This window comes from Pongo pygmaeus, chromosome 12 (genome assembly GCF_028885625.2).
Source record: "Pongo pygmaeus isolate AG05252 chromosome 12, NHGRI_mPonPyg2-v2.0_pri, whole genome shotgun sequence".
Classification (NCBI taxonomy): Eukaryota; Metazoa; Chordata; class Mammalia; order Primates; family Hominidae; genus Pongo; species Pongo pygmaeus.
Window position 1 is genome coordinate 44603821 of NC_072385.2, and position 18508 is coordinate 44622328.

At 37.1% G+C, this 18508-nt stretch overlaps 1 protein-coding gene across 1 annotated transcript in view; it reads left to right on the forward strand.

The window, feature by feature from the left end:
* LOC129024840 (ankyrin repeat domain-containing protein 36A-like) overlaps positions 1-18508 on the forward strand; it is a 71051-nt gene that overhangs the window by 44673 nt on the left and 7870 nt on the right. Inside the window, exons 20-27 of the mRNA XM_054472088.2 lie at positions 5254-5282; positions 5376-5448; positions 7115-7143; positions 7238-7310; positions 15110-15138; positions 15233-15305; positions 16987-17015; positions 17110-17182. Of these exons, the coding sequence (XP_054328063.1) occupies positions 5254-5282; positions 5376-5448; positions 7115-7143; positions 7238-7310; positions 15110-15138; positions 15233-15305; positions 16987-17015; positions 17110-17182 (408 nt within the window). The remainder of the gene's footprint in view (positions 1-5253; positions 5283-5375; positions 5449-7114; positions 7144-7237; positions 7311-15109; positions 15139-15232; positions 15306-16986; positions 17016-17109; positions 17183-18508) is intronic.

Sequence of the window (18508 nt, forward strand, 5' to 3'; positions counted from 1 at the left end):
CTGAGAATGATGGTTTCAGCCTTCATCCATGTCTTTGCAAAGGACGTGAACTCATCCTTTTTTATGGCTGCATAGTATTCCATGATGTGTATATGCCACATTTTCTTTATCCAGTCTATCACTGATGGGCATTCGGGTTGGTTCCAAGTCTTTGCTATTGCGAATAGTGCTGCAATAGACATACATGTGCATGTGTCTTTATAGTAGAATGATTTTTAATCTTTGGGGTATGTACTCAGTAATGGGATTGCTGGGTCAAATAGTATTTCTGGTTCTAGATCCTTGAAGAATCACCACACTGTCTTCCACAATGGTTGAAATAATTGACACTCCCACCAACAATATAAGAGCGTTCCTATTCCTCCACATTCTCTCCAGCATCTGTTATTTCCTGACTTTTTAATGATTGCCATTCTAACTGGCATGAGATGGTATCTCATTGTGGTTTTGATTTGCATTTCTCTAATGATTAGTGATGATGAGCCTTTTTTTTCATATGTTTACTGGCTGAATAATTGTCTTCTTTTGAGCGTATCCTTCACCCACTTTTTGATGAGGTTGTTTGTTCTTTTCTTGTAAATTTGTTGAAGTTCCTTTTAGATTCTGGATGATATTAGCCTTTTGTCCGATGGAGAGATTGCAAACATTTTCTCCCATTCTGTAGGTTGCCTGTTCACTCTGATCATAGTATTGGAAGTTCTGGCCAGGGCAATCAGACAAGAGGAAAAAATAAAGGGTATTCAAATAGGAAGAAAGGAAGTCAAATTGTCTGTGCAGATGACATGATTGTATATTTAGGAAACCAAATCATCTCAGCCCCAAATCTCCTTCAGCTGATAAGCAACATCAGCAAAGTCTCAGGATACAAAATCAGTGTGCAAAAATCACAAGCATTCTTATACACCGATAAAAGACAAACAGCCAAATCAAGAGTGTATGCTCATTCACAATTACTACAAAGAGAATAAAATACCTAGGAATACAACTCACAAGGGATGGGAAAGACCCCTTCAAGGAGAACTACAAACCACTGCTCAAGGATATAAAAGAGGACACAAACAAATGGAAAAACATTCCATGCTCATGGATAGGAAGAATCAATATCATGAAAATGGCCATACTGCCCAAAGTAATTTATAGGTTCAATGCTATAGACTACCGCTGACTTTCTTCACAGAATTAGAAAAAACTACTGAAAATTTCATATGGAACCAAAAAAGAGCCCATATAGCCAAGACAATCCTAAGCAAAAAGAACAGAGCTGGAGGCATCATGCTACCTGACTTCAAACTATACTACAAGGCTATAGTAATGAAAACAGCATGGTACGAGTACCAAAACAGGGATATAGACCAATGGAACAGAACAGAGTCTTCAGAAGTAACACCGTACATCTACAACCGTATGATCTTTGACAAACCTGACAAAAAACAATCAATGGGGAAAAGATTACATATTTAATAAATGGTGTTGGGAAAACTGGCTAGCCTTATGCAGGAAACTGAAACTGGACCCCTTCCTTACACCTTATACAAAAATTAACTCAAGATAAATTAAAGACTTAAATGTTTAAGTAAGACCTAAAACCATAATAACCCTAGAAGAAAACCTAGGCAATACCATTCAGGACATTGGTGTGGGCAAAGACTTCATGACTAAAACACCAAAAGCAATGGCAACAAAAGCCAAAATTGACAAATGGGATCTAATTCAACTAAGGAACTTGTGCAGTTTTATTTGGGAGTGTGCATGAGGTACCTCTGAGTTTTAAAAATGAAGAAAGTAAGTAGTCATGCTTTCCTGACTCTTTGGTAGACACAGCCTTTTAAGACAGTGATTCTGAGCTGTTATGATTTTGGGTTTTCTATAATACTAAAGCTTACTGCCAACATGTAACCAAGAGCTTGAATTAATTAAAAAAAAGAAATCACCCAAATGCACATTAAAAACCTCTTACAACATATGTGCACATTCATAGATAACATGTAGAACTTGATTTTGTGTATTAAAAACTTGTAGAAAAGTTCAGGCAGTGCACTTAATGAATGCAGCTTGGTCTTGTAAAATCAGTGATATATATTTCAGATCTATCCACATTGACCCAGTGAAGTATTTCTTGATTCATTGTATGATCTCATGATATGCCATGTGATGACTGCAGCATATTTAATTATGCTGTCTTCATGCTGATACCATATGGACTTAAATATGATGACATACCAACATGGATATGCTTACGTGGTTGCTTTTATTGATTTGTACTATATTAGAAATGAAACAGAAGTATTGGAAATCCTAGCAAGCATAGCTGTATCTCTCCCATGGCTGTGTTGATTGCAACTGTTTCCCCCTTAAAGCATGTCTTTTTGACATGTCCTGACTCTGAGAAAATCCAGTGTGTTCTTTTCAGAGAATAACAGTAAGGAGTGGAAATGGCCAATGGTCAAAGTGTTACTTGTCCTCTCGGCTCCCCTTCATGAATGTTAAACTCTAAACTATGCAGATCACAATTTAGAACCCCTTTGTTGATCCCTATCAGTGTTCCCAGATGTCAAATGACAAGTAGGCCTTTGATGAAGAAACACCCTGTAAAGCCATATTGCTCTGGCTTTTGTGTGTGAATGTGTGTGTGTGTGTGTAGTTTTTTCTCTCCTGAAAACTGTAAATAGAGGAATTTTCATTACAAATGAAAATGTTTCTGTTCCATATTTATTTCCTGTCTGATGTACTTTGCTCTTCTGGGATCTAGTAAGGATCTCAGCTTGTCTTATTTATACCTGCAAAAAATTATGTCAATGCTTCATTTTTCATGTCAATTACTAACATATTTTCAAGTCTTCACAAGTTATTTCTGAAGATGTTGGTGCATCAAGGAGAGACTGTCATTGTAGTTAAATAAGTTTTTAAATAGGTTATATTCAATAACATTTCAGAGCTTGTTCCTCTGGAAAGCATAGACATAGAGGTGTTATGGGTAAACATAAAATAGCTCCACGAAGTGTTGTGTACATAAAAGTGTTCATATCCTGGAAAATTCTAATTTACTGCTCAGTACTGTCTCCTGGAGAGGAAAATAGGTAAGATAGGCTGCTGAGCCTATGATAATAACTCATAATATGAGGTGAAAGCATAGAGACAAAATGAGAGATGATAGATACTCAAACCGATGTGAGTGAAGAACAGCTGTGAAACAGTGTCTATGGGAGAGAGGAGGCCATGGGGCTGCTTTCGGGAAGAAGGAATTTGTACATATTAGTCAAGTGTCTGACACATTTAACATTTTAATAAAGCAAAACCTTATCTTCACATGTGTCAGAATGGGATTGTACAGATGTCACAATACAGTGGTAGTGAAAATAATGAAGAAACGAATGTGGAGGTCAAAGAATCAAGTCCACCAATATGGATATTAGATTTATGAACGAAAAAGAGTGTATGTCAAATCAGACAGGTGTAAACAAATAAAGCAGCTACTTAGATAATTTGGAGGTTTCTGATGAGGAGACTTGTGGGAAGTCACTTAATGGAAAGCAGAAGCAGAAGTTAGAAGGATGAGGGTGACCCACAGGGTCTCATTTCTTCTCCCTAGAAGTTTTGCACATCCATGACACGTGCTTCGTTCACATCAGTCAGCATATTGGGATGCAGCTTAATCTAGAAAAAGTGTTTTTTTTTTTTTTCTTTTTTTTGGAAAGCTGTGTTTGCTGAGGTAGTTATTTCATAAAAGAACTTGAGAGACCCCTATGGTGTATCATATGAAACTAGGTTTAGAAAAAAGGAATCAAAGAATGCATTTTTAGAGTACTAAACAGATAACTGCCAATAATCATGACAATCATGACATATATATATATATGCATTATGTCATATTGGTTGGTTGTTTATAAGAAGTCTCTAGTGATTTAGAAACATTGTTTAGTTTATTTTCATAGGAATCTGATTACACATTATTTCATTGACGTGTATGTTTTTGCAAAAATGGACGAAGAGACAGTGAGAAGGCCGAACTGCTGAATCTAGGAAATGTAAAAACATCAGGAGTCTTCATGAGTATAAAGAAAATAATTTTTTAAATTATGACTTTAAGATTAAGTGAACTCACTTCAGATGCATTTAGAATATTTGCATAAAGGATGATTTTATTTTTGGCTGCTCCAGGAACTACTGGAAGCAGGAAAGAATGATAGAATTGGGATAAACCACAGTGACTCATTACTCCTCTTTGTTACTATTGCGCACCAGAGGTATATGTTTTGTTGATATTAGTTATTCAAATGAGATAAACGTGAATATGCATACATTGGCTTTGTTTTTCAAGGAGCTAACTATTGGATAAAATAGCAATTTAATAAAAATTCTCTAGAGAATAACATGATACTTCAACCAGACTATTTTAGAAGTGAAAATAATGTTGAATTCATTACTTGACTCCCAAATGGTTGTTTTCAATGAATATTGGAGTGATTTACACAGGTAAAAGCTTATTCATATCTAATGCTTGTAGCAACTTTATTTTGTATAAGTATGTCAAATTTGGTAATTTATTATACTTTTTGATGAAGTTTATATATTATACCTTGTTGCCGTGAGTGGATGAGGAAACTTTCGGAAGGCTAAACTAGAAGATACAAGAGATGTAGGCACATTATTACACCATATGGGTGTGAGAAATCATGAATATTACATACTAGAATTCACCAAACATATATCCAAGCTGATTAAGTTCGGACACTTCCACTGAAGAGATGTGAAGTGTACATTCAACTAAAGTGTCATTATAATTGTGTACCTTCTCACTGATAGATCAAATTAAAGAGCATGATGCATGTTTGCAGTAAAATGTTCTAAATCATTCTGATGTCTTGCATAAAAGACATGCGGGTGCATGTATCACCTCCTTTGACATTGATTCCCAGGTGTATGAGTTGGACTGTGACTTTAGATCACATTTGTCCTCATCACTCAGCATATCCACATTGATATTGACATGGTTTTATTTTAGTTTTAGACATATGGAGCCAGTCATATCACATTTGAAATTGTCAGTGTATATTTCTTGAAACCTGTATTCCTATTTTCTTCAGTGTATTTCCTTCATGTTTAGTCCCAAGAAACAAAGTATAAAATCTCAAAGCCTACAGTAATACAGGCAGGAGGTTACAACTTGATGCTAACATGCTATCCATGCATTAATGTATGGATAACATTATCATATTTACATATGATTGATTATGTATCCCTTTTGCTTTTCAGTGTCTTCTCAGAAACAACCAGCTGGAAACGTAATTAAACTCTCATTTATATGTAGAACTATAACTGTATAGTCTATGAAACCTACTTTATGTATTGATTATTTTGTTTCAAATCCCATTCAGGCTACAAGTGATGAGAAAGATTCTGTTTCGAATATAGCCACAGAAATAAAGGAGGGACCAATATCTGGGACAGGTAATTTTGCAAAACACATCGAATGTCATGTTCAATCAAGATAGAAGAGGACTTCCCTTCCCCAAATAAATCAGTGGGGAGTTCGTCTAAGCTGCACGTTCTGATTCAGTACACCTGAGATTCTTCATTTGCAGTGAGTTCTCAGGTGACCCTGATGCTGCTGGTCCTTGGCCATGATCTGAGTAGTAAGATTATAGACTTCCCTACATTGAAATTGGGAAGAACCATTGGAGAGCAGGTCAACACATACCAGGCTAAGGGAGCAGCATAATTTTGCTTTAATTTTACAGCATGTTTCCATCAAGAGGGGAAAGAGAACGAGATGAAGTAATAGATATTATAGGCATCATATCGTATTGTTATAAACAGAGGGAAAAGTGATCCTAATAACTCCATAAACACTGTAGAATGAGAACTAAGAAGACCACTGATGTAGCAATTATTTTCCTCAAGGAAGAGGGATTGTGAGGCAGGAAGGAGGAAAAAGAAGAAATATTTATGTAATTTTAGGGTTTCTGCTGAGGAAACCACAGTGAACTCATTTCAGATGCATTTGGAATATTTGCGTAAAAGATTTGATTTTGGCTGCTCCAAGAACTACTGGAAGCAGGAAACAATGCTAGAATTGGGATAAACTACAGTGACTCATTACTCCTCTTTGTTACCATTAGGCATCAGAGATACATGTTTTGTTGATTTTAGTTATAAAACTGAGATAAACTTGAATATGAATACATTGGCTTCCTTGTTCAAGGAGCTAACTCTTGGATAAAATAGCTATCTAATGAAACTTCTTTAGAGAATAACGTGATACTCCCAAAAAGACTATATTAGAAACAAAAATGATGTTGAATTCTAATTAACTCCTAAAGTGGTCATTTTCAATTAATATTGGAGTGATATCTGAATGTAAAACTTATTAATATCTAATGCTTGTAGAAGTTTTACTTTGTAGAAGTATGTTAACATTGGTAATTGATGATATTTTTATTGAGGCTAATATATTGTCGTTTGTTGCCATGAGTGGATGAAGAAACTTTCAGAAGGCTAAACTAGTGGATACAAGAAACTTAGGCAAATTATTACACCACATGGGTGTGAGAAATAATGAATATTATCTACTAGATTTCAGGAAACATATATACAAGGTGATCAATTTAGGACACTTCCACTGAAGAGATGTGAAGTGTACATTGAACTGAATTGTCATTGTAATTGTGTACCTTCTAGTTATTGGACAAGTTAAAGAGCATGATGAATGTTTGTAGTATAATGGTGTAAATCCTTCTGATTTCTTGCAAGAAAGACATGCGGGATCATGTACCACCTGCTTTGACATTGATTCTCAGGTGTGTGAGTTACTCCTCTGATTTGTCCTCATCACTCAGCATATTGACATTGATATTGACACAGTTTTATTTTAGTTTTAGATGTATCATAAATCATACCATGTTTGAAATTGTAAGGGTATATTTTGTGAAGCCTGTATTCCTTTTTTTTTCAGTGTATTTCTGTCGTGTTCTGGTCTCCAGACAAAAAGTAGAAAACATCAAAGCCTACACTAGTACAGGCAGAAAGATACAGCTTGATGCTAACACTGCATGAATGTATGGATAAATTTATCATATATACATATGAGTGATTAGGTATCCCTTTTGCTTTTCAGTGTCTTCTCAGAAACAGCCAGCTGAGAAGGTAATTAAACTCTCATTTATATGTTGAACTGTTAAGTGTATAGTCTATGAAACCTACTTTATGTATTGATTATTTTGTTTCAAATCCCATTCAGGCTACAAGTGATGAGAAAGATTCTGTTTCGAATATTGCCACAGAAATAGAGGATGGACAACAATCTGGGACAGGTAATTTTGCAAGACACTTTTAATGTCATGTTCAGTCAAGATAGAAAAGAACTGCTTTTCCCTGAATAAATCAGTGGGGGCCTCATCGAAGCTGCACATTCTGATTCAGCAGGCCTGAGATTCTTCATTTGTAATAAGTTCTCGGGTGACGCTGATGCTGCTGGTCTTGGACGTGATCTTTGCAGTAAGAGTATAGACTTCCCCACATTGAAATTGGGAAGAAGAAACATTGGAGAGCAGGTCAAGACATAAAGGCTCAGGGGACAGCGTAATTTTGCTTTAATTCTACAACATGTTTTCACCAAGAGTGGAAGGAGAAAGAGATGAAGTATAGGTTTTACAGAAGTCACATCATACTGCTAAAAACAGATGAAAAAGTGATTGTAATAAACTGTAGACACTGCAGAACGAGATCTAATGAGACCACTGATGTAGCAATTATTTTCCTCAAGGAAAAGGAATTTGTGAGGCAAGAAGGAGGGAAAAGAGGAAGTTACTTATGTAATTTTGCGGTTTCTGCTGAGGGAACCTGACTGAACTCACTTCAGATGCATTTAGCATATTTGCAGAAAGAAGATTTGATTTTGGCAGCTCCAGGAAGTACTGGATGTGGGAAAGAATGCTAAAATTGGGATAAACCGTACTGACTCATTACTCCTCTTTGTTACTGTTAGGCATCACAGAAACATGTTTTGTTGATTTTAGTTATAAAAATTAGATAAACTTCTTTGTCTCTTTTGATCTTTGTTGGTTTAAAGTCTGTTTTATCAGAGACTAGGATTGCAACCCCTGCTTTTTTTTGTTTTCCATTTGCTTGGTAGATCTTCCTCCATCCCTTTATTTTGAGCCTATGTGTGTTTCTGCACGTGAGATGGGTCTCCTGAAAGCAGCACACTGATGCATCTTGACTCTATCCAATTTGCCTGTCTGTGTCTTTTAGTAGGAGCATTTAGCCCATTTACATTTAAGGTTAATATTATTATGTGTGAATTTGATCTTGTCATGATGTTAGCTGGTTGTTTTGCTCATTAGTTGATGCAGTTTCTTCCTAGCATCAATGGTCTTTACAATTTGGCATGTTTTTGGGGTGGCTGACACCGGTTGTTCCTTTCCATGTTTAGTGCTTTCTTCAAGAGCTCTTGTAAGGCAGGCCTGGTGGTGACCAAATCTCTCAGCATTTGCTTGTCTATAAAGGATTTTATTTCTCCTTCACTTATGTAGCTTAATTTGGCTGGATATGAGTTTCTGGAATGAAAATTCTTTTCTTTAAGAATGTTGAATATTGGCCCCTACTCTCTCCTTGCTTGTAGAGTTTCTGCTGAGAGATCCGCTGTTAGTCTGATGGGCTTCCCTTTGTGGGCAACCTGACCTTTCTCTCTGGCTGCCTTTAACATTTTTTCCTTCATTTCAACTTTCATGAATCTGACAATTATGTGTCTTGGAGTTGCTCTTCTCAAGGATTATCTTTGTGGCATTCTGTGTATTTCCTGAATTTGAATGTTGGCCTGCCTTGCTAGGTTGGGGAAGTTCTCCTGGATAATATCCTGGAGAATGTTTTCCAACTTGGTTCTATTCTCCCTGTCACTTTTGGGTACACCAATCAGATGTAGGTTTGGTCTTTTCGCATAGTCCCATATTTCTTGGAGGCTTTGTTAATTTCTTTTTACTCTTTTTTCTCTAAACTTCTCTTCTTGCTTCATTTCATTCATTTGATCTTCAGTCACTGATACCCTTTCTTCCAGTTGATTGAATCGGCTACTGTAGCTTGTGCATGCATCACGTAGTTCTCATGCCGTGGTTTTCAGCTCCATCAGGTCACTTAAGGTCTTATCTATGCTGTTTATTCTATTTAGCCATTCATCTAATCTTCTTTCAAGGTTTTTAGCTTCTTCATGATGGGTTCAACCATCCTCCTTTAGCTTCGAGAAGTTGTTATTACCAATCATCTGAAGCCTACTTCTGTCAACTTGTCAAAGTCATTCTCCATCTAGCTTTGTTCCATTGCTAGTGAGGAGCTGCATTTTTGGAGGGGAAGAGGCACTCTGCTTTTTAGAATTTTCAGCTTTTCTGCTCTGGTCTTTCCCAATCTTTGTGGTTTTATCTACCTTTGGTCTTTGATGATTATGATGTACAGATGGAGTTTTGGTGTGGAGGTCCTTTTCTGTGTGTTAGTTTTCCTTCTAACAGTCAGAGCCCTCAGCCGAAGGTCTGTTGGAGTTTGCTGGAGGTCCACTCCAGACCCTGTATGCTGGGTATTACCAGCGGAGGCTACAGAACAGCAAATATTGCAGAATGGCAAATGTTGCTGCCTGATCCTTCCTCTGGAAGCTTGGTCTCAGAGGGGCACCCAGCTGTATGAGGTGTCAGTCGGCCCCTACTGGGAGGTGTCTCCCAGTTAGGCTACTCGGGGGTCAGGGACCCACTTGAGGAGGCAGTCTGTCTGTTCTCAGATCTCAAACTCTGTCCTGGGAGAACCATTACTTTCTTTAAAGCTGTCAGACAGGGTCATTGAAGTCTGAAGAAGTTCCTGCTGCTTTTTGTTCAGCTATGCCCTGCTCCCAGAGGAGAAGTCTGCAAAGGCAGGCAGGCCTCCTTAAGCTGCGATGGGCTCCACCCAGTTCGAGCTTTGCGGCCCCTTTGTTTACCTACTCAAGCCTCAGCAATGGCGGACACCCCTCCCCCAACCTCACTGCTGCCTTGCAGTTCGATCTGAGACTACTGTGCTAGCAGTGAGTGAGGCTCTGTGGGCATGGGACCCTCTGAGCCAGGTGTGGGATACAATCTCCTGGTGTGCCATTTGCTAAGACCATTGGAAAAGTGCAGTATTAGGGTGGGAGTGTCCCAATTTTCCAGGTACTGTCTGTCACAGCTTCCCTTGGCTAGGAAAGGGAATTCCCAGACCCCTTGTACTTCCTGGGTGAGGCGATGCCCCACCCTGCTTTGGCTCACACTCCGTGTGCCGCACCCACTGTTCAATAAGCCTCAGTGAGATGAACCCGGTACCTCAGTTGGAAAAGCAGGAATCACCCATCTTCTGTGTCACTCATGCTGGGAGCTGTAGAATGGACCTCTTCCTATTCGGCCATCTTGGGAAAGGGATCAATTCAACAAGAAGAGGTAACTGTCCTAAATATATATGCACCCAATATAGGAGCACCCAGATTCATAAAGCAAGTCCTTAGAGACCTACAAAGAGACTTAGACTCCCACACAATAATAATGGGAGACTTTAACACCTCACTGTCAACATTAGACAGATCAACGAGGCAGAAAGTTAACAAGGATATCTAGGACTTGAACTCAGCTCTGCACCAAGCAGACCTAATAGACATCTACAGAACTCTCCACCCCAAATCAACAGAATAAACATTCTTCTCAGCACCACATCACACTTATTGCAAAATTGACCACATAGTTGGAAGTAAAGCACTCTTCAGCAAAAGTAAAAGAACAGAAATTATAACAAACTGTCTCTCAGACCACAGTGCAGTTAAATTAGAACTCAGGATTAAGAAACTCACTCAAAACTGCTCAACTACATGGAAACAGAACAACTTGCTCCTGAATGACTACTGGGTACATAATGAAATGAAGGCAGAAATAAAGATGTTCTTTGAAACCAATGAGAACAAAGACACAACATATTGGAATCTCTGGCACACATTTAAACCAGTGTGTAGAGGGAAATTTATAGCACTAAATGCCCACAAGAGAAAGCAGGAAATATCTAAAATTGATACCCTAACATCACAATTAAAAGAACTAGAGAAGCAAGAACAAACACATTCAAAAGCTAGCAGAAGGCAAGAAATAACTAAGATCAGAGCAGAACTGAAAGAGATAGAGACGCAAAAAATGCTTCCAAAAATCAGTGAATCCAGGAGCTGGTTTTTTGAAAAGACCAACAGAATTGATAGACCACTAGCAAGACTAATAAAGAAGAAAAGAGAGAAGAATCAAATAGACTCAATAAAAAATGATAAAGGGGATATCACCACCGATCCCACAGAAATATAAACTACCATCAGAGAATACTATAAACACCTATAAACACAAATAAACTAGAAAATCTAGAAGAAATAGATAAATTCCTGGACACATACACCTTCCCAAGACTAAACAAGTAAGAGGCTGAATTCCTGAATAGACCAATAACAGGCTCTGAAATTGAGGCAACAATTAATAGCCTACCAACTAAAAAAAGTCCAGGACCAGATGGATTCACAGCCAAATTCTACCAGAGGTACAAAGAGGAGCTGGTACCATTCCTTCTGAAACTATTCCAATCAATAGAAAAAGAGGGAATCCTCCCTAACTCATTTTATGAGGCCAGCATCATCCTGATACCAAAGACTGGCAGAGACACACAAAAAAAGAGAATTTTAGACTAACATCCCTGATGAACATCCATGCAAAAATCCTCAATAAAATACTGGCAAACCAAATCCAGCAGCACATCAAAAAGCTTATCCACCACGATTAAGTTGGCTTCACCCCTGGGATGCAAGCCTGGTTCAACATACACAAATCAATAAATGTAATCCATCATATATACCGAACCAAAGACAAAAACCACATGATTATCTCAATAGATGCAGAAAAGCCCTTCGACAAAATTCAACAACACTTCATGCTAAAAACTCTCAATAAACTAAGTATTGATGGGACGTATCTCAAAATAAGAGCTATTTATGATGCACTCGCAGCCAATATCATACTGAATGGGTAAAAACTGACAGCACACCCTTTGAAAACTGGCACAAGACAGGGATGCCCTCTCTCACCACTCCTATTCAACATAGTGTTGAAAGTTCTGGCCAGGGCAATAAGGCAGGAGAAAGAAATAAATGGTATTCAATTAGGAAAAGAGGAAGTCAAATTGTCCCTGTTTGCAGATGACATGATTGTGTATTTAGAAAACGCCATCGTCTCAGCCCAAAATCTCCTTAAGCTGATAAGCAACTTAAGCGAAGTCTCATTATACAAAATCAGTGTGCAAAAATCACAAGCATTCCTATACACCAATAACAGACAGAGAGCCAAATCATGAGTGAACTCCCATTCACAATTGCTTCAAAGAGAATAAAATATCTAGGAATCCAACTTACAAGGGCTGTGAAGGACCTCTTCAAGGAGAACTACAAACCATTGCTCAATGAATAAAAAAGGACACAGACAAATGGAAGAACATTCCAAGCTCATGGATAGGAAGAATCAATATTGTTAAAATGGCCATACCACCCAAAGTAATTTATAGATTCAATGCCATCCCCATCAAGCTACCAACGACTTTCTTCACAGAATTGGGAAAAACTACTTTAAAAGTTCATATGGAACCAAAAAAGAGCCTGCATTGCCAAGACAATTCTAAGCAAAAAGAACAAAGCTGGAGGCATCACACTACCTGACTTCAAACTATACTACAAGTCTACAGTAACCAAAACAGCATGATACTGGTACCAAAACACAGATATAGACCAATGGAATAGAACAGAGCCCTCAGAAATAATACCACACATCTACAACCATCTGATCTTTGACAAACCTGACAAAAACAAGAAATGGGGAAAGGATTCCCTATTTAATAAATGGTGCTGGGAAAACTGGCTAGCCATATGTAGAAAACTAAAACTGGATCCCTTCCTTGCACCTTTTACAAAAATTAATTCAAGATGGATTAAAGCCTTAAATGTTAGACCTAAAACCATAAAAACCCTAGAAGAAAATTTAGGCATTACCATTCAGGACATAGGCATGGGCAAGGACTTCATGACTAAGACACCAAAAGCAATGGCAATAAAAGCCAAAATAGACAAATGAGATCTGATTAAACTAAAGAGCTTCTAAGGCACAGCAAAAGAAATTACCATCAGAGTGAACAGGCAACCTACAGACTGGGAGAAAATTTTTACAATCTACCCATCTGACAAAGGGCTAATATCCAGAATCTGCAAAGAACTTAAACAAATTTACAAGAAAAAATCAAACAACCCCATCAAAAAGTGGGTGAAGGATATGAACAGACACTTCTCAAAAGAAGACATTTATGCAGCCAACAGACACATGAAAAAGTGCTCATCATCACTGGCCATCAGAGAAATGCAAATCAAAACCACAATGAGATACCATCTCACACCAGTTAGAATGGCGATCATTAAAAAGTCAGGAAAAAACAGGTGTTTGAGAGGATGTGGAGAAATAGGAACACTTTTACACTGTTGGTGGGACTGTAAACTAGTTCAACCGTTGTGGAAGACAGTGTGGCGATTCCTCAAGGATCTAGAACTAGAAATACCATTTGACCCAGCAATCCCATTACTGGGTATATACCCAAAGGATTATAAATCATGCTGCTATAAAGACACATGCACACATATGTTTATTGTGGCACTATTCACAATAGCAAAGACTTGGAGCCAACCCACATGCCCATCAGTGATGGACTGGATTAAGAAAATGTGGCACATATACACCATGGAATACTATGCAGCCATAAAAAATGATGAGTTCATGTCCTTTGTAGGGACATGGATGAAGCTGGAAACCATCATTCTGAGCAAACTATCACAAGGACTGAAAACCAAACACTGCATGCTCTCACTCATAGGTGGGAATTGAATAATAAGAACACTTGGTCACAGGGTGGGGAATATCACACACCAGGGCCTGTCCTGGGATGGAGGAGTGGGGGAGGGATAGCATTAGGAGATATACCTAATGTGAATGACGAGTTAATGGGTGCAGCACACCAACATGGCACATGTATACATATGTAACAAACTTGCAAGTTGTGCACATGTGCCGTAGAACTTAAGTACAATAAAAATAATTAGATAAACTTGAATATGAATACATTGGCTTCATTGATCAAGGAGCTAACTCTTGGATAAAATAGCTATTTAATGAAAATTCTTTAAAGAATAGCATGATACTCCAACCAAGACTATTTTAGAAACAAAAATAATGTTAAATTCATCAACTGACTCCTAAAATGGTCATTTTCAATAAATGTTGGAGTTATTTCCAAATGTAAAAGCTTATTAGTATCCAATGCTTGTAGCAGTTTTATTTTGTAGAAGTATGTCAACATTATAATTGATTATGCTTTTTATTGAGGTTTATATATTATACTTTGTTGCCATGAGTGGATGAAGAACTGTTCACAAGGTTGAACTAGAGAATACAAGAAACTGAGGCAAAGTATTATGTCACATGGGTGTGAGAAATAATGAATATTATTTACTCAGATTCAGGAAACATATATCCAAGCTGATCAATTTAGGACACTTCACTGAAGAGACGTGAAGTGTACATTCAACTGAAGTGTCATTGTAATTGTGTACCTTCTCAGTTATCGGGTAAGTTAAAAACCATGATGAATATTTGCAGTATAATGGTCTAAATCATTCAGATATCTTGAAAGAAAGACATGAGGGTACATGTACCACCTATTTTGACATTGATTCCCAGGTGATTGAATTTCTCCTCTGATTTTAGATCACATTTGTCTTCATCACTCGGCATATCCTTATTGATATTGACACTGCTTTATTTTAGTTTTAGACATATGAAAAATCATATTATGTTTGAAAATGTTAGTTTATATTTCATGTAGCCTGTATTCCTGTTTTCTTCAGCATATTTCTGTCATGTTCCTGTCTTAAGACACAAAGTATAAAACATCAAAGCCTACAGTAATATAGGCAGGCCGATGCAGCTGCATGCTAACACTGCATGAATATATGGATAACTTTATCCTATATACATATGATTGATTATGTATCCCTTTTGCTTTTCAGTATCTTCTCAGAATCAACTGGCCTGGAAGGTAATTAAACTCTCATTTATGTTTTGAACTATTAGCTGTATAGTATATGAAATATACTTTATGTATTGATTATTTTGTTTCAAATTCCATTCAGGCTACAAGTGACAAGAAAGATTCTGTTTCAAATATAGCCACAGAAATAAAGGATGGACAAAAATCTGGGACAGGTAATTTTGCAAAACACATCTAATGTCATGTTCAATCAAGATAGAAGAGAACTTCCCTTCCCCAAGTAAATCAGCGTGGGGTTCATCGAAGCTGCACGGTCTGATTCAGCACACCTGAGATTCTTCATTTGTAATAAGTTCTCTGGTGACCTTGATGCTGCTGGTCCTTGGCCATGATCTGAGTAGTAAGATTATAGACTTCCCTACATTGAATTGGGAAGAAGAACCATAGCAGAGCAGTTCAGCACATAAGGGGCTCAGGGGACAGCATCATTTTGCTTTAATTCTACTGCATGTTTCCATCAAGAGAGGAAGGTGAAACAGATGAAGTAATAGATATTATAGGCATCAGATCATATCGTTATAAACAGAGGGAAAAGTGATCCTAATACCCCAAAGACACTGTAGAATGAGAACTAACAAGATCACTGAAGTAGCAATTATTTTCCTCAAGGAAGAGGGATTGTGAGGCAGGAAGGAGGGAAAAGAAGTTATTTACATAATTTTGGGGTTTCTGCTGAGGAAACCTGAGTGAACTCACTTCAGATGCATTTGGAATATTTGCATAAAAAAAGATTTGATTTTGGCTGCTGCAGGCACTACTGGAAGCAGGAAACAATGCTAGAATTGGAATAAACCACAGTGACTCATTACTCCTCTTTGTTACTATTAGGCATCAGAGATACATGTTTTGTTGATTTTAGTTATAAAAAACGAGATAAACTTGAAATTGAATACATTGGCTTCGTTGTTCAAGGAGCTAAGTCTTGGATAAAATTGCTATTGAATGAAACTTCTTTAGAGAATAGCATGATACTCCAAACAAGACTATTTTAGAAACAAAAATTACGTTGAATTCTAATTAACTCCTAAAGTGGTCCTTTCAATGAATATTGGAGTGATTCTGAATGTAAAACTTATTAATATCTAATGCTTGTAGCAGTTTTACTTTGTAAAAATATGTCAACATTGGTAATTGATTATATTTTTATTGAGGCTAATATATTATCCTTTGTTGCCATTAGTGGATGAAGAAACTTTTGGAAGGCTCAACTAGCGGATACAAGAAACTTAGGCAAATTATTGCACCACACAGGTGTGAGAAATAATGAATACTATCTAATAGATTTCAGGAAACATATATCCAAGTTGATCAATATAGGACAGTTCCACTGAAGAGATGTGAAGTGTACATTCAACTGGAGTGTCATTGTAATTGTGTACCATCTCAGATATTGGGCAAGTTGAAGAGCCTGATGAGTGTTTGTAGTATGATGGTGTAAATCCTTTTGATTTCTTGCATGAAAAACATACAGGATCATGTACCACCTGCTTTGACATTGATTCTCAGGTGTATGAGTTGCTCCTCTGATTTTAGATCACATTTGTCCTCATCACTCAGCATATCCACATTGATATTGGCATGGTTTTATTTTAGTTTAAGACATATCACAAATCATATCAAGCTTGAAATTGTAAGGGTATATTTTGTGAAGCCTGTATTCCTTTTTTTTTTCAGTGTATTTCTGTCATGTTCCAGTCTCCAGACACAAAGTAGAAGCCATCAAAGCCTGCACTAATACAGGCAGGAGGATACAGCTTGATGCTAACACTGAATGAATGTATGGATAACTTTATCATATTTACATATGAGTGATTATGTATCCCTTTTGCTTTTCAGAGTCTTCTCAGAAACAACCAGCCTTGAAGGTAATTAAACTCTAATTTATATTTTGAACTAGTAACTGTATAGTCTATGAAACCTACTTTATTTATTGATTATTTTGTTTCAAATTCCATTCAGACTACAAGTGATGAGAAAGATTCTGTTTTGAATATAGCCACAGAAATAAAGGATGGACAACAATCTGGGACAGGTAATTTTGCAAAACACTTTTAATGTCATGTTCAGTCAAGATAGAAAAGAACTTCTCTTCCTCAAATAAATCAGCGGGGGACTTGTCGAAGCTGCACATTCTGATTCAGCAGGCCTGAGATTCTTCATTTGTAATAAGTCCTCGGGTGACACTGATGCTGCTGGTCTTCACCATGATCTTATCTTTGTGGTAAGATTATAGACTTCCCCACATTGAAATTGGGAAGAAGAAATGTTGGAGAGCAATTAAAGACATAAGGAGTCAGGGGACAGCATAATTTTGCTTTAATTCTACAGCATGTTTTCACCAAGTGTGGAAGGAGAAAGAGATGAAGTATAGATTTTATAGACATCACATCGTATTGCTAAAAACAGATGGAGAAATGATGGTAATAACCCTTAAACGCTGTAGAATGAGAACTAAAGAGACCACTGATGTAGCAATTACTTTCATCAAGGAAGAGGATTGTGAGGCAGGAAGGAGGGAAAATAAGAAGTTATTTATGTAATTTTGGGGTTTCTTCTGAGGAAACCTGAGTTCAGATACACATTCGAACATTTTCCTAAAAGAAGATTTGATTTTGGCTGCTTTAGGAACCAGTGGAAGCAGGAAGGAGTACTAGAACTGGGATAAACCACAGTGACTCATTACTCCTCTTTGTTACTGTTGGGCATCAGAGATATACGTTTTCTTGAGATTAGTTATTCAAATGAGATAAAGATGAATATGCATATATTGGCTTTGCTTTTCAATTAGCTAACTTTTGGATAAAAACAGCAATTTAATGAAAATGCTTTAGAGAATAACATGATATTTTAAACCAGACTATTTTAGAAAGAAAAATAATGGTGAATTCATTAATTGACTTTTAGAATTCTTATTTTCAATGAATATTGGAGTGATTTCCAAATGTAAAAAGTTATTCATATCTAATGCTTGTAGTAACTTTATTTTGTATGTCAAATTTAATCATTTATTATACTTTTTGATAAGGTTTATGTATTATACTTTGTTGCCATGAGTGGCTGAAGAACCTTTCTGTAGCCTAAACTAGAGGACACAACAAATGTAGGCACATTATTACACCACATGGGTTTGAGAAATAACGACTATTATATACAGGATTATCCAAACCTATATCCAAGCTGATGAAGCTGGGACACTTCCACTGAGGACTTGCGAAGTGTACATTCTACTAAAGTGTAATTGTCATTGTGTACCTGCTCAATTACCAGGCAAGTTAAAGAGCATGATGAATACTTGCAGTATACTGGTATAAATCCTTCTGATGTCTTGCATGAAAAACATGCAGTAGCATTTACTGCC